The sequence below is a fragment of the Mycteria americana genome, chromosome 1, assembly GCF_035582795.1.
Source record: "Mycteria americana isolate JAX WOST 10 ecotype Jacksonville Zoo and Gardens chromosome 1, USCA_MyAme_1.0, whole genome shotgun sequence".
Classification (NCBI taxonomy): Eukaryota; Metazoa; Chordata; class Aves; order Ciconiiformes; family Ciconiidae; genus Mycteria; species Mycteria americana.
This window is the reverse complement of record NC_134365.1, coordinates 118393296-118410424: the sequence shown is the minus strand read 5'-3', so window position 1 is coordinate 118410424 and position 17129 is coordinate 118393296. Positions and strand designations below refer to the sequence as shown.

The following is a 17129-nucleotide window of genomic DNA, read 5'->3' as shown; positions in this document are numbered from 1 at the left end:
ATCTTTTAACATATGTGCAGGCAGCAATATTAAAGTTAGCACAAATAAAAAGGCCTCTGTTGGCTTCAGTCCATTTTCTCCTGAATTAAAACAGAATCAAAGTAACCTTTTGCTTTACCAATAGGCTCAAAACACAGTCAATCAAAATACCATAGAAAGTAACGGAACCATTAACTCCACTATGATTTCATTGACCAGCCCTTGTAAATAGTTGAAAAGAAAGTGGTTAACACAGCATGTAATGGTGTTAGTGGAAGCCATAAGCAGGGAGGAACTGATGCCATTCACATGTGTTTCCAAAACAAATGATCTGCAAACAATCCTAACCCTATTTGTTGCACGCTTAAAGCAGATTTTACATGTAGAGCATGATCTCGGTCTGCGTGGCTTCACCCAGCACCTCTGCCCAAGGGGACAGGATGCAGAGTGACTGCAGAGCCACAGCCTGCTGGACTCTCCCTTGCCAGGCTCTGCAGGTTAGGAGCCTTTGCGGCCTTACTGGATAACTGCAGCCTCTGGGACGTTAAGATACTTAACTGTAACTCTTAGTAATCACTAATCTAAAATGTGCTTTTGATAAATCTGCATATTTGCCTGTTCCAAAAATGTTACCGAACCTTAAATTTAGGTCATTAGCCTGTAACATAACCAACCTATCTATTCTTGAGAGCTCGTAATGAACTATGTACATTATAGTTGTATATTTGTACAAGATTAATGTCTATTTGTCTATATATAGGTGCATGTGTATGTATAAGGACTCTAAAATTCAACGTACATAGAAGATACACAAAGAGTAATGAAACCTGCTTTCTGGGAGGCAATTAAGTGTTTACATTATTGATGCCTATAAGTAATTAAGCACTGGGGACCATCGACAGGTTCTGTCAATCCTGTGGACTGGAGATGCTCTACTCCCTCCTTTTCAAGGGGCATCAGCCTTTTAAAAGGTAGGGAGGGAACAGAAGATACTGCCCCAGGAAAAGATTCAAATGAACATCCTGATTTGAAGGGAAGAGAAAATGTAAATCTGAACAGAGATCCAGGGAAAGATTAGGTGTAAAGGCTACGTGCTTCCTCAGTTGCCTGTTTTCCTCGTTGAAGGCAAATTTTGGGGTGGACATGTTTGCATAAGAACTGGTATTCTTGTCTTGAGGCAGGTAAGCATCCAAATAGCATAACAGATGGATGATACACAGAATGAGGAGACTTCTAAAGTCTAGTCAGGTGTAAATGGGGTTTTCCTTTTATTTCTTCTCACCTGACACTAAAGCCATTGTATCTGCCATGCCCACTATGTAAGCATATATTTAATTTCTACTTTAAGAGCTGTCTGCTGTTCAGAGTGATTTTGAAGTAACTCAGTCAACTAAGCATTTCTTTCTGAGAGGTGAGGTGAGCCTTTAAATGGAGGTACAGTTCTCTAGGGTATACAAGGGTGTAAGAGCTCCCTCCAGGCTGCCTGAAACACAGGACTTTTCTGCAAAAGATAATTGTTCCAGCCATTAGCGAAGCCAGGGACTCATCGGCATTTAAGAGCTTGATGAGATTTTTCAGTCCTCATGAGTTTCCAAGATATAGGTAGTGGTTTTTGATTTTGTTTTTCAACCTGTCTCCTGTAGGTCATTTTCATTTCTGAAATTTATTTTCAAGTTTCAGAACTGCCATTTATTGGTTTTCCTTTCCTGCTTCCTCCCCCACAGGTTTCAATAACAAGAACCATCCTGCCACTAGACAGTACCTGCAGCAGTGTAAGCCTGGGTGTTCCTCTCTTACGCCTACACCTACACTGGATGTCACTCACCATAGGTACTACTTCCGATTAAAGAGCAAAAAACCACTCAACCATTTAGTGCTCTCTGGATGTATTGCTACACAACCAGCATGTGACGAGTTTGAATAGTATTTTTGCGAGCAGTTCATCTTATATACAAACCATGCCCTGACTGTCACAGAGTGTAATTTTATGCATGACCTCAATGGCTGACCCTCCCAGCGTCATGTAAGGAAAAATGATTTCAGAGCAATCCTGCTAGATAAGGCAGTCAGATAAACAGATTCAGGGCATTAGGCATGGTCTGTTCTCCAGCTGTGTATACCTTCAAGAGCTGGCTGCCTGAAAATGTTGCACAAAGAGTTTTTCTGTTGAAAAAAATGACATTTAAATGCTAGTTTTGAGAGGGCTTTTCCATAATAAGTTGACTTCTTTTTTGAAGTTAAAATAACAAATGAAAAAACAGTTTTGAGAATTCAGAGGTAAAAAAGCCCTACAAGATTAATGGAGACTGTACTCAAGTTAAATAGCAAAGGTCTTGTGTGCAGTCTTCTTCTAAGGGAGCAGTATCCTGCCAGAGAAAGGCATTTCTTTTAGACAGGTAACCATCTATGACTTCTGATTTCATCTCTACCACCTCCTTCTTTGTGGCATCAAGCAAAGTGCCTTAACTTTTCTGCATCATGGGATTCTTTTTTTATGTCTGCAGAAGAGTGATGCAATATTCATCTCTCTATAAGAACAAATCCGATAATGTGTTTAGTTTCTAAAAGGTACATCTCACATCTTAGCTGAAGACAATTTTTCTCTCCAGATTCCTGCTAGCAGACTTGAAGGCAAAAGTGAATTGCCCAGATCCCTTGGGAGTATTTTCCACATGGACATGTAACATTATACTATATAACTCGTATTATCTGGCACTCCTTCCTTACAGTTAGTAACTGTAGGAAGGAGGGGATTTTGTGGGCTGTGAGCGGTTTAGATGGGCAATTCACTTTTCATGGGTTTTACCTTTTGCTTTGAATATGTTGCGTAGGCACCTAAGGCTGTAACTAAATTAATACCATCAAAGGCAATGCCTGATATCTCCAAACACAGAGAGCCCACAACACTACAACCCACAAGCAATCAAAGAATATGTCGTTCTTCGACAGCAATTCTAGGGACCTTCATTGTCTTTAGTGGGCAAACACTTTTTTTTTTTACTAGCCCCATTGGTTCAAAGGACTGGAGTAACCAGAAACACATCAATTTCAACAACACCCATGAGTTGTCATCACATACTATTATTTCAAGGTAGGGAGAAGAAAGTAAAAAACCCATAATGCAGCAGTTATTCCTAACTTGCCCGAGGCAAATCAATCTTTGGCGTGCATTTTTGTCCAGGCTTGTAGCTATCTGTGCAGGCTGAGGTACATGCTTGTGGGAGGGATCTCTGACTTCTTTCGAGGTGCATTGTACACTGAAAGAAAAGCTCATCCTTTTCATATTAGGCAATTGCCCCCAACCCCTCCTAATGTTACCTGCAGAAGATTATTAGTATGGAACGTAATGACAACACTATCCTTCTAGTGGGGAGAGAGTCTCATAGAGGATATTTCCTAACAGCGACCTTACTTGTGGATTCAAAAGCGGAAGCTGTGAAACTCTGCCAGCTATTTTCTTTGTCATCCTTGTGAATTATGCAGCTGGTAGAGTAAAGCTTTGATGTTGATTGGAATACTTGACTTTCCTGTACCTGTCTAATACCATGATTATACTTTTGTATTTGATCAAAACAAGGAATCTACATTAAAGAGTAACACCAAGTACCTCCTAGCTTGATTTAAAAAAAACTAACCCAGATGTTTTCCCAGGGCTGTAGCACTTAGAAAGTAAGTAAGTCCCACTCCAAGTCCAAGTTTAGCTTTTGTCATAAGAACAACTGTAATGACCTATTTTACATTATATTTTAACAGATGGAACTTCAGACTTTCTGTACTAAGTTTCAACATAGCTGCAATCTTGCAGTTAAGAAATTATTAGCCCTGCAATTAGGTACCTTTAACTCAATCCCTGACACTTACTTAATTACAGCATCACTACAGACACACTATGAGAAGCAGTAAAATCAACTATGACACAACCCTCCTAGTTTCCCATTGGCTGGAAACTTGTTAGGCTTGATGGGTAGGCGCTGTAGTCAGAGGGGATTTCAAAGCAAATAAATAGCAGGTCCTTCTAGCCAGTCAGAAATGGATTTCCACCTGTCTGAACTTCAGAAGGGAGCGAGCTGCTTTTAAAAAAACACAACAGCTTGCCGTATGAGGAAACTACTGGAGAAAATACTCCCTCTCATACTTTATATTTCTTTTATGAAGAAGTGATTTTGGAAGACTTTCTAGGCCACCTCACTTGAGGTGTCTTTTTCAGAAGAAGCATGGCTTGCTGTGTGTTACAAATCACTGGTCTAATATTCGGAGGTGTCGGCATGGTCGGGACTTTGGCAGCCACAATTATGCCGCAGTGGAGAGTTTCTGCCTACATTGATGGCAACATTGTGGTGTTTGAGACCATCTGGGAAGGACTGTGGATGGACTGCATCAGTCAGCTGGGCATCAGGCTGCAGTGCAAATTCTACAACTCTGTCCTGGCTCTCCCCCCACCCTTGGAGGCATTCAGAGCCCTCATGTGCATTGCAGTGATCCTGTCAATCATTTCCTTTTTGATGGCCATTGTTGGTGTGAAGTACACTCACAGGACCAAGGAGGATCCCCAGGGCATCAGTATCTTCATACTGGCAGCTGGAGTTGCCTTTCTCCTGACGGGCATCCTCGTTCTGATCCCCGTGTCCTGGACTGGAGGTAGCATCATTCGCGACTTCTATGATCCAGAAGTCCCTGTGCCTCTGAAACGAGAACTAGGAGCTGCTCTCTTTGTGGGCTGGGTGAGCACTGCACTTCTCATCGCTGCGGGAGCAATGTACTGTAGCTTCTGGTGCTGCGCTGATACATCCTCAAAATCCAGGTATCCATCGCTTTCCCGTCACAGATTGCACAAACCTGACTTTGCAGGAGGGCCATCCCTAAGCGTGCATGCCTATGTGTAGCTGCTACATGTGATCTTTCTGCTTAGCATGTCGACACGTACTGATTGACTTCAGTGTCTAATTAAACTCTGAGTCTGTAATGGAGGAACAATTTTGTTCATTTGCTGTTTACTATTGACATACATATCTGCTTTCTAACATGCTTATAGGAAATATTACACGGGCATTATGTTAGAGCACAGTCAGAAGAGAAATCTCACCATTATATGGGAATGAAGAATGGCATGGGAACAGCAGCAGCCAGGAGTCTCTCAGAGAAGATGAACAGCATATGGTTGGGCTGGAAGGAGGGCAGCTGCTGTGCAATAGCACCATTGCCCTCCCCTAGACCCGTGATGTGCAAAGGGAGCAGTGCATTTTACTCTAAGGTAAGGTCTTCATAAGGACTGCTCTAGGACAGTGTTGAGAAGCATGGAGTTGGCAGCATGGCTGAAGCAGCTGCTGAATGAACAGAGAAGCCACCAGCAATCTAACTTCCAATACCAGCACACAAATGTTCATGCTCTCCCATCAGAGGCCTCTGTGATTGACTATGGATTTCATTGATACTTGTGAGGTTGATGTATCCTTCTTACCTCTTCTGCAGGGCACAGAATCCAGCTCATGGAATAATAAAATTTTTAATCACTTCACCAGACTTTGCCATGAATGCATTAGCTTTCCGTTGCTTGCTACCTCTTGTCTTTTATGACTTCTCCTCTTCTATAGGTAGCACTTCCTCTTCTATAAAATTCAGGACAGACCATCTGCCTTTATGCACTTTAAAGCACCATGCTAATGTAAAGTATAATTAAACAAGCCAGGCAATGTGAATGTGTAATCCCCACATGCCTGTTGGAGGATCAAGAGTTCCTGCCTACATCCTCCGTCACACCCACAAAATCCAAGCCCTGATGTTTTGCTGACTGTCTTGTGTTCATAGGACTTATTTGAAAATGTAGACTGAGCAGCCTGATGCCTGTCTGCCCATTGTGCAGAGTTCAACAGTATTTGCAGCTGTGCATTTTTTTTTCCCAGCTGAAAACTTGGAGCCTGCTTTTGACAGTGTCCATGTCACAACATTGATAAGTGACCAAAGAAGGTCCAGTTCAAAACATTTTTTCTGGTTCTTTACACAGTAGTAATGGATAGTACCATTTCATTGATAATTTCATGACACAGCTACTCAGTCTGATCCTTTTCTGTGTCTGCGACCGGTATCTAAAAAAAAAGGTGTAATGACTTTTCGAGTTGAGCAGAGCAATGACTCTATATATTCATTTGACTGTTCAATTTGAAGCAGAACATGGAAAGCTGCATTTAATTAAACAAGCCTTTTATTAACTTGACTTCAGATGAACCTAAATGAAACAGCACTGTTGAACACAGATATTCATTACGTATATTAACTAATGTGCATTTACATTTAAGACAACCAGCTCAGATCTTTCAGTGGGAATTTTCTAGTCACCAGAAAACAGGTTTAATGTATCTTGCTCATTACTTGAGCAGTCAAATCAGCACTTATTAATTCCAGATGAGCCTTTAAGAGAACATTTGTAAGTAGGTTTTCTAGTACTAAACCATATATGTTTTGTGTTGTCTTATAGCTGCTGATGTCTGTCACAGCAGCTGTCACTGGGTCAGGCAGCTCATTTCACTGGAGTAATTCTGTTGACTTTGGTAATAATTTATACTACCCGGAGGACCTCCACCTATTATTTTATTGTATTTATGTTCTCTAATACATATTTTATTTAATAAGGAACTATTTGGTGAGTAAGCCAGAATTGCACTTTTTGGATTCATTTAGATATGATATTTGTGATTAACAAAGCAGAGGATGAAGACATTTGCAATGCAAATTTGATACATATTTATATGTAGGTAATGGATTTAAATGATGACGTATTCAGTGTAATGCAACTTTATGCAGATGTAAGTGCTTAAGAAGTAATTAAGTGCCGTTTTCTGTAACATTAATTAAAGGATCCTGAATGCTTTCACTATCAGTGCGTTCATCTAGAAATCAAATTTGAACTGGGTGTGCCATTTACACTAGTAACTTTATTTTCAAAGAATTGAAAGATGAAACTGCTTTATTTGAGCATTTAACATTAATTTCAAAGAAAACCTAAGTTTTTTACATCTAACATTAACACCTGATGGCTGCTTATTACTCCATTTCTCTCTTTTACCAGTTGATCAAAAGATGAGCTCAAACAAAATCTCTAAGCTCAGACAGCCCTGTGCTTGCATGTGGGTTTGGAGTCTGACCTTGATTCCAAGCGTACAGCTAGGCTGGGCTGCTGTTTGGATGTCTGGGGTTTTATTGACACAAATGGCAGTTTCTGGTAATGTGATTTAGCACTTTAGACACACCCAAATATGTTTAAGAGTCTGTGACACTAAAATTTCTGAATTTGGTGCAGGAACAAATTTCTCATAAGAAGCTAATCTGCAAGAGATGTAACACAGTGGTTAGCCTTCTCCCCTTGAACAGAACAGAAATTCCTTTATTGTGGATTCTAGTGGGGAAAACCCCATAAAGATGATTACTAGATATTTTACCTCTGTATGCGAGGAATGCATTTGGCTGAGTAAACTGTATGGGTGCATTTACGTCTGCTAAGGGAGACAGAGTTTTTTCTTCTTCGTTTTCCCCTATTCAAAACCTGTGATGCTCAGAACCGACTAGTTGGAAGCTGCAGTTTGGAAGTACGAGTAAGAAAAGGAAGTTTTAAGGGCTTTAACGAAAAACTGTGGTTGAGCTTTGAAAACAAACTGCTGCTGTTCAGGAGTCTTCCGAGGGTAACAGGAAGAGCTTGGCTTGAAAGGAGTGATGGAGGAGCTTGCACAGGTCTCTAGTGCCCAAGGCTGCACCTTCTACCCTCTGTCTGCTGCTCCAGGAGAGCTCCTGCCCCTTCTGGGTTATATTCAGCCAGACCCCGTCTCAGGTAACCTTGAGTGTCTAAGGTGACTCTTGGAGCTTATTTAGATGGCTCAACATGTCCCTCCCAAGTGAGATAGGTGAGGAGAGGATGCTCAGGAACATGTGTAATGCAGCAAAGACACTTAGGGAAAGGGCCGCCTCTTCACTCCAGGGCGCAGGAGGGTTGTAGAAACAGAGTGTTGGCTACACACTAGGTGATGGAGGACCAAGAGGAAGCAGGGTGTGAATAATCTGTGTTCAGTTTTGGGCTAATAATGGGCTAATAATGTGTTCAGTTTTGGGCTAATAATAAAACTGTGTTCAGTTTTGGGCCCCTCACTACAAGAAAGACATGGAGGTGCTGGAGCGTGTCCAGAGAAGGGCAAGGAAGCTGGTGAAGGGTCTGGAGCAGAAGTCTTGTGAGGAGTGGCTGAGGGAACTGGGGTTGTTTAGCCTGGAGAAGAGGAGGCTGAGGGGAGACCTTATCGCTCTCTACAACTCCCTGAAAGGAGGCTGTAGTGAGGTGGGGGTTGGTCTCTTCTCCCAGGTAACAAGTGATAGGACGAGAGGAAATGGCCTCAAGCTGCGCCAGGGGAGGTTTAGACTGGATATTAGGAAATTCTACTTCATTGAAAGGGTTATCAAGCATTGGAACAGGCTGCCCAGGGAAGTGGTTGAGTCACCATCCCTGGAGGTATTTAAAAGACGTTTGGATGAGGTGCTTAGGGACATGGTGTAGTGGTGGTCTTGGTAGTGTTAGGTTTACGGTTGGACTTGATGATCTTAAAGGTCTTTTCCAACCTATATGATTTTGTGATTCTTAATCGCTATTGACTGGACTTTTCTCTCAGAAGAAAAGGCCTGACATGTGGGTGTCATTTGATGTGGATGGGCCAGGGATTACTAAAACGTTGTGTCAGGTTTTTGTGTGCTGGAGCTCTGCTTTCATTGAGGAGTGGAGGCGGTAAAATTGCTTTAGTGATGCTATGTTCATGTTCCTCTAGGCACAACTGTCAGAAACTTCAGGCCTGCTGTATTTGTTAATAACAGCTGATTAAATATTGTGGTTAAATATCTAGTTTAATATCCTGATGCTATCATATACTTTAATATTTTGTGATTGCAGGACAAAATGACTTTGGAAATAAATGTGGATAGCTGAGATTTTGCTATGTATTTGAAATAAATGTATGAACCCTTCAGTTTTTTTTTTTTTTTACCATTGTATCATTGTTTCTTTTTTATATTAAAGTGAATGAATGTATTTCCCTATTGCCAGGGAAAGACAGCTTCAGTATTTTTATAATGTCCTTTTCTGATTCAGTCTTGGTTTTTACATTATGCTTTGGGTTTTGCTAGATAATAAACAAAGTGGGTCTGATTCCTTGGGAAATAAAATACGCTAAACTGATTTAGTGCTGACTTCCAAGACTTGCTTATAAGAAGTTTCCTGAAGCAAATCGATATTTCCAAAGCTGGTCCCAAAATGTATATTCATCTCTGAGATGAAGAGAAAAGATTCTGGAGCAAATAATCCACCACTAAGATGCAGCCAAGGGAATATATTTATGGCAAAAATGAGGGCTTAGCAAAACATTTCATTATAACAGAAAGGTGAATCAGACAGGTTTTGAGACAAATCGATGCATGCAGTCATCAGTCCTGATATGCAGAGACAAAGCTCTGTGTGAGGGACATTAAGACTAAACGAGTTTATGTTAAAAAATGTTACAGCTCTCCTGAAAATCAGTGTGAGGACTCACAAAGTCAGAAATGGGAGCTCGGTTGTGTCCTGATTGACTGTAACCATCCTTTTGAAAAAGGCACAAGAGGTCTTTTCAGGGGAGTCCTACGTCATCTTTGAAAACTGGGACAGAGCTAACCCACCAAATAAGCAATTCCTTTCTTTTGTATCTGGTAAGGAAATGCTCTCTGTCTTACACACTTTGCTTTCCTGATTTAAGTCTCAGAGTCTGAGTAAGACTAACTTGACATTTTATGACTACTTTAAGAAACAAAGAGCAAAAGAAAACAAGAAATACCCTGATAAGGGTAGGACATTTTCAGCTGAAAAGGTCTGTGTCAGTGCTTCTTGCGTTCAGTTGCCACTTGCAGAAAATGTTCCAGCTGTCAATGAGGGCAAACAAAAAATATTCAAAAGCACAAAGATTTTGTTTTTAGCAACATCAAGGAACAGAACTGGCTAGGGAGAGGCTTGTGACAGCAGTATTAACAAGCCATGTACCCCCGCAGACTCAGCATCAGAGAGTTTGTTCAGTTCCAGGGATCAGAATGGATTGAAGCTGGTGTGTACTCAGTGACAATATAACCAATTGCATCATTTTTAAAACAATTAAAGGAAAAAGAGAAAATACTATATTGAACTCAGGTGTTTGTACCAGAAGAAAAGCAGAACACAAAAGGTTACCTGAGATTCTCATCCCGATATTTCCAGCCCTTTAAAAATGAAAGAGTGAGCTAATTTTAGCACTAGGCTTTTTATTCTTTTATCTAGTCATTTGCCTGTCCCTCCAAAAAGGCTTCTCACTTGAATGTGTCATCACCTGAACAGTTTGAAATTTTGAGGCGTTATAGAAAAGTAAACTTTACTGCGCTTTTACTTTCTGTTACCAGCCAGTTCAAGTAGCGAGCCCAACGGCGTGCATGTGCTGGTGCAGAGACTCTGTATCAAAGTGACACTGCTCTTCAAAGTGCCTCCTTCATGTGGGCCCTGCAAACCAGAACAAATCTTGCTGGTAAGATGAATTTTAAGAAGAAGTGTCATTTTAATCAAGGATTCTGTATCTGTCTGTTATTCAGGAGTGCTCACGGCTGGAGTTGTAATGATTGCTGCATTGACAAGGGAAGCAAACTAGAGAATCTGGATGCAGCTCTCTGCTCTGAGGAGGGAACTGACAGAATTGCCCCAAGATGTTTGAACTAGTTATTGTTCATCCTAGCGCGTGTACACTTCCCTTGCTCCAGTAATTTACAAGCAAACACTACCTGCGTATCAGTCACTAGAGATGAATTTATCATGCAGTTCCCTTCAACATTCCCTTTTTTTTATTTAAGCATCGCTCTTCATCTAAACAGCAACAAAGAAAGAGCTCACGGAAATTTAACTGACAAATCCAACACCTTTGTGCAAAAAAGATGCTTTAAAAATAGAAACCACAAACCCATCAAGTTCTGTTCCCTGCATCAGCATTAGTCTAACTGAATAATACATTAAGCTTGCTAAATCTCTGTTGCCCACTTCTGCTATGGACCTTAATCTGTGGTCTTTGTCTCAGTTACCGTGAAGTAGTCCCTGATTGCCAAATGACAAAGATGATGAGTACATTACTGTTTCAGCTTCTGTCTGATGGATGAGTGACTGACAGAATGATAAGCAATGTTTATTCATTCAGAGTTGCCACTGTAATGCCAGATGGTGCTGGGAGATAGAAAATAATCTCTAGACCCCAACAAACATTGCCTCACATACTGTCACATTCATTCTGAATTTAGCAAAAATTTGCAACATAAACTCCACGTGTTGAAGAAAAGTACATTGTTAACTAAGAACTTTTTGCAAGGCCAAGTTTCACAGGTTAGTCTGAGTCCTGGTCTCCACTGGCACATCCAAAATGCCGACCGCAAGCTCTTCCTACACCAACCTGGTGGTTGCTGCAGCCACGCAAGGGGAGATGCGGGGAAGGCCAACGCTGGTGCTAGCGCTCCTGCCGGCAGCCCCAGGACAGAGGATGCACGATGGCAGATTGTCTTTGCACGGCTCTAAAGGAAGACCATGCTCCTTCCTTCATCTGAATGTGTCCTTGTAGTGGGTTGACCTTGTCTGGCTGCCAGATGCCCACCCAGATGCTCTCTCACTCCCCCTCCTCACATTCTTCCCCTGCTCCAGCGTGGTCTCTCCAGGGCTGCAGGGGATCCCTGCTGGGGCGCCTGGAGCACCTCCTTCCCCTCCTCCCCCTCTCCCCTCGGTGCTCGCAGGGCTGTTTCTCACACTTTTCCCCTCAGCCCTCGCTGCCGGGCAGCGTTTTGCCCTTTCTTACCCAGGCTTTCCCCGAGGCGCCGCCATCGTGGCTGCGGGGTTCAGCCGTGCCCTGCGCTGGGGCCGTTGGAGCCGGCTGGAACCGGCTGTGTCTGGCACGGGGCAGCCCCGGCCCCTCCTCACAGAGGCCGCCCCCTGCCAGCGCCTGGGCACCTACAGCCAGTACAGCCCCACTGAAAGTTTCCTCCTAGGGTACAGCAGTGACGGGTGACTGCGGGGCCACCAAGGTGGTGCGCGTGGTGCCCTCCCTCCCCACCAGACCTCATCCCGCAGCCCTCAGCGAGGCGAGCCGGTCTGGGCTGGCCGTGGTGACTGGGGTTGGCCCAGGCCCCAGGCGGGCCCTAGGCCTGGCTGGGATGGCAGCCCCCAGGGTGAGGGCAGCACTGGAAAGGGACAAGGCTGCAGCCGGGTTGTGTGTTGGCACCATGTCAGAGCTGGCCTTAGGCACTGGCAGGCAGACCCCAAGGGGAGTGGAAGAGGTTGCGGAGTCTCTCGGTGCGCTGTCCCGACATTTCCCATCCGTCGCAGTCTAACCCAGGTTAGGTTAGACTGCGTGTTCAGGCCTGAAATCTCCTGGAGTCCTCCTGCCCTCCGGCTCGGCCACAGCCGGCCAGGATGGGAGCAGTGAGCGTGACCAAGAGGGGTGCTGCTCTGCACAGCTGTCCTGGTTTCAGCTGAGATAGAGTTCATTTTCTTTATAGTGGCTGGTATGGGGCTATGTTTTGGATTTGTGCTGAAAACAGTGTCGATAACACAGGGATGTTTTAGTTGTTGCTGCACTGGTCAAGGACTTTTCAGCTTCCCATGCTCTGCCAGGTGCAGAAGAAGCTGGGAGAGGACACAGCTGGGACAGCTGACCCCACCTGACCAAAAGGTTATTCCGTACCATATGGTGTCATGCCCAACGTATAAAGCTGGGGCAAGAATAAGGAAGGGGGGACGTTCAGAGTGATGGCATTTGTCTTCCCAAGTCACCGTTATGCGTGATGGAGCCCTGCTTTCCTGGAGATGGCTGAACACCTGCCTGCCCATGGGAAGCAGTGAATGAATTCCTTACTTCGCTTTGCTTGTGTGCGCGGCTTTTGCTTTCCCTATTAAACTGTCTTTATTTCAACCCACAAGTTTTCTCACTTTTACTCTTCTGATTCTCTCCCCCATCCCACCAGGGGGGAGTGAGCGAGGAGCTGGGTGGTGCTCAGTTGCTGGCTGGGCTTAAACCACGACAGCAGCACCGGGTGGAAAGCTCTGATGAGACGACCAGCTCACGCTGTGGGTGCGCAGAGCTGCCTCTCGCACTATGTCCCCTCTGCAGCAGAGGGACTGCATGGGTTTCCAGATGTCCATGCTGCTGCGCTGGGATGTGCCTTCTCTCCACCAGTGTTTGCCCCTGCTTCCCAAGTCTACTTTTGCGCATGTCTCTTCAAGCAGGAAAATGCAGTGATTATCAAAGTAATTATCAAGAAATGGAGTTTGTGGAGTAAGAGATTTGACTTGCCGAGGGAGGTGTACAAGACGGTGAAGTGTTGGTTAACACAGGCAACAAAAAGCACTGACCTGTCTCCAAGCAGAGCAGCAGCGACTTCCTCTCCCTGGGCTCACTGCACCCATTACCTGGTTGTGTGCCACCCAAAAAGCTGTTTGACACCCCACAGTTTGGAAACACTCCACTGCCAAGAGCTAATTACATGCTAATCTTTCTTTGAGTGGTGCCCGTGACAAATTATCCTTCAAGAGAGACTTGAGCGTTCCTGTGTAATGCACTGTTCGTAAACACATGACTCAGCTGGCCTAGTGGTACCAGCATGTCATTTCGGACTGATACCATTTCACACAGAGAGCCAAAACACCCTTAAAACTTTTCAGGGAGAAATAAAGGTATAGGGATGCGAGACTTCAGAGATAAATGTTCAAGTTGTTTTAGTACATTCGTGAGTTAGGAGTGAGTGTAAAGTTCAAAGTTTATTGAAGCCAATGGAAAGGTTCTTGTTATGACCAATAGATCTTTTAAGCATCAGACATGTCGGCATCAGTTATAGTTATTCGGGATCAGTGGTCCTGGAGATGCTTGTTCAGTTGTGCAGAGTTTCATATAGGGATGGATAACACCCTGTGACTGCCTGCTGAAATTTGGTGTTGGGTATTCTTTCTCCTTTGGCATTTCTGGAACAACTCCTCATGTATGCACATGCTAACACACACAGAGACAGTGGTAGAGACATGATGGCCATGTACACTGACATTATTTTCCATAATTTAAAAAGTGTTTCCAGATGTTATATCATTGGTAGATTAAATGTTGCTAAACATGGAGATTTTCCAAAGATTAGAAGGGCATAATCAAGGTCAGTTTACTCACTGTGTATTTACTTCCTAATTAGCAGCTGAAAATCCACCCCTCCCTTTAAGATACTTTTTGGGATTTTTTTAAATTATGTTGCCCTATCAGCAGGGGAGGTAAGGAATCCAGGTTTCATCCAGGTTGGCTTACTATTCCCCTTAGGGCAGCTTGCGCTAAGGGGCAGCTGGGCACAGGCGGTGCAAACTGCTAGACACTTCTCCAGTGGGTAGGAGACATGGATGTGGGGCTGGGCACAGCCACCTCCCCACCAGATATCTGCTGCCCAGGCCACTTGCCTCTCCCTCCATAGTGGCTTTTTTTTTTTTTTTTAATTATCTTTAAACATTTCCCCTGAAATCTGTAGTAACTAATTTATCCTTGAGGCTTTGACTCCTGTGTCAAAAAGGAGTGAAATTGGCCGACAGGTACGAGAGTTACTGGGGGAGCTGGACACACAGACAGAATAACTGCAGAAGACTAATTTTCATGAGAAGGAGAGTTGAAAATGTGTTTTTAATGAGGTCTGACACTACTGTATTTTCCTACTTTATTTATGTGGTAGAATATGTGGTTCTTAGCACTTCTATGAGAATTACCCTAGTTAGTGTCATGGTTTAGCTCCAGTTGGCAGCCAAGCACCACCCAGCCGCTCGCTCACCCTCTGCCCCGGTGGGATGGGGGAGAGAATCTGAACAGCAAGAATAAGAAAACTCATGGGTTGAGATAAGAACAGTTTAATAATTGGGGGGGGAATGTAATGAAAAGGAAAACAATGAAAAAGAGAGAGAGAGAGAGAGGAACAAAGCCCAGTGAAAAAAAAAACAAGTGATGCAACCGCTCACCACCCGCTGACCGATGCCCAGCCCATCCCAGAGCAGCGATCGCTGCCCCCCAGCTGACTCCCCCCAGTTTCTATACTGAGCATGACGTTGTATGGTATGGAATAGCCCTTTGGGCAGTTGGGGTCAGCTGTCCTGGCTGTGCACCCTCCCCGCTTCTTGTGCACCTGGCAGAGCATGGGGAGCTGAAAAGTCCTTGACTACTATAAGCACTACTTAGCAACAACTAAAACATCAGTGTGTTGTCAACATTATTCTCATCCTAAATCCAAAACACAGCACTATATTAGCTACTAGGAAGAAATTAACTCTATCATCGCAGCCGAAACCAGGACAGGTAGTTACCTTCAACCTCCAAACTAGCAGACAACAAAAGATAATCTTTTTCACAGGATCTAGATGAGTAACGGTTATTGGTGTGGTCTTTTCTTTCTCTAAATGATTTAACAACAATAGATTCTTTTTTAATGCCAGAGTATTGTAGAAATCTTTCCCATAACACGATGTAAAACTCTCACATCTAGGCTTTTTTATCTTCCCTTCACATTTTAAATAATATGTCAGTGCATTTATTATTGAACTTTCGTTTTACATTGTATGCCTGTGAGTGTATGCAATTGGTTGCATAAAAAGTTATCAGTTGGCATCAGCAGAATAAAATAGTGGTATCTACATGTTGGAATAATGTCATGTTTTTGACTATGCAGCTTGCTTTACTAGCAGAGCATTGCTGTTCCAGGAAATCAATGCAATAACATTTTAAAAATCATTACTAATATTCTATATTAAGAGAAGGAAACACAGAAATAGAAATGGCCAGGTTTTTGTTTTATTGGGTATGATTTCTTCAGGTGAAGAAAAAGTCATGCCTTGATGAAAGCCATAACGCCAATGATTTATGTAAGACTTCATGACCTAATAGTACCATCAAAGAAGAAAGAAAATAGAAGATCAAACTATTAGCTGGATTAATAACTAAACTTTCAGTTGGGCTAAAGACTGTTTAATAACATGATTTTAGAACAGCTGAAATACTGGGTTTGTACTGCTCTAGAATGTTTACTTTTTTCCCTGGTGCTGTACAAAATGATTAATTGATCTTTAATTAAGGGAGAAGGCAAGATGACCCGGGGAAGGGCAGAAAAGCCAATCTCTTTTAAATATTCATAACATTCTACATAATAGTCAAACTATGAAAAGCTGTTACCCTTTATAACAGATAACTATTAAATTTTACCAGGACATAGTTGTTTTATTTTTCAAGCTAATTACAAGAACAGGGACCGTATGTGTAGTTGAATGAATTCAAATTGCTATTTATTTTTTCAGAAGCATGTTTAGCAGTAGCCATAATGCAATTGCTAGCCACAGGAAGTGTATTGAGGTCTAAATCAATCAATTAATCTTAATAATGACTGAAAACAAAATTCAACTTTCTATATACTGGAGTTCTTGTTAAAAAGATTAATTTCCTGTGCCTTTTTAGCTAAAACCCCACACCCATGTTTCATTTATACATTTGAATATTTATTTTTATATTTACTATTAGCATTAAGGTTTACTACATCTTGTCTTTCTGCTGTCAAATCATAAATCTCAGGTCCCCCAAATTCCCAGTGCAACTTTTTATTCAGGAAAACCAAGTATTCTTAGATTGCTCTGCACTTTTACTTTGTGACAGACCGGGTGATCAGATTATTTGCACAGAACAATTTATTTCTGCAAAGCATCTTCTGACAGAAGTATTGGAGGATGCCGCAGACTTTACTGAAATCCATACATAAAAATAAAAGCAGAGTTTGAAGGTAGGATATGTGATACGGATAGAAGCAATAATTATGAGTGGGTAAGGACAGAGAAAGGCAAAAACCTATTCTAAAAGGATAATGACTAAGCAGAGGGAAGCTGGAAGGTTTTGAGAGCGCAGAAAAACAACACTGGTGGCATTTGGAACACTGTAATAAGAATTACAGTACTTGCACTTGAAATGTCAACACATACATAGTGTTTTCTAGCAAATAGCAGCCAGACGTCAGAAACGCTGCAAGCACCTAAATGAGAATAGTCTGTGCTGGAAAACATGACCGTCCAGACCGTACCAGAAGTACAGGGTGAGACTACT

General features: G+C 42.7%; 1 protein-coding gene across 1 annotated transcript; it reads left to right on the top strand.

The window, feature by feature from the left end:
* Positions 1–4181: 4181 nt before the first annotated feature.
* LOC142404844 (claudin-8-like) lies at positions 4182–4862 on the top strand. The gene has a single exon (XM_075491850.1). The coding sequence runs from the start codon at positions 4194–4196 to the stop codon at positions 4860–4862; it is 669 nt and encodes a 222-aa protein (XP_075347965.1). The 5' UTR covers positions 4182–4193.
* Positions 4863–17129: the final 12267 nt, after the last annotated feature.

Bases quoted from the DNA above. Each gene is read 5' to 3' on its own strand.
- LOC142404844 (XM_075491850.1), top strand. From the start codon at position 4,194: ATGGCTTGCTGTGTGTTACAAATCACTGGTCTAATATTCGGAGGTGTC.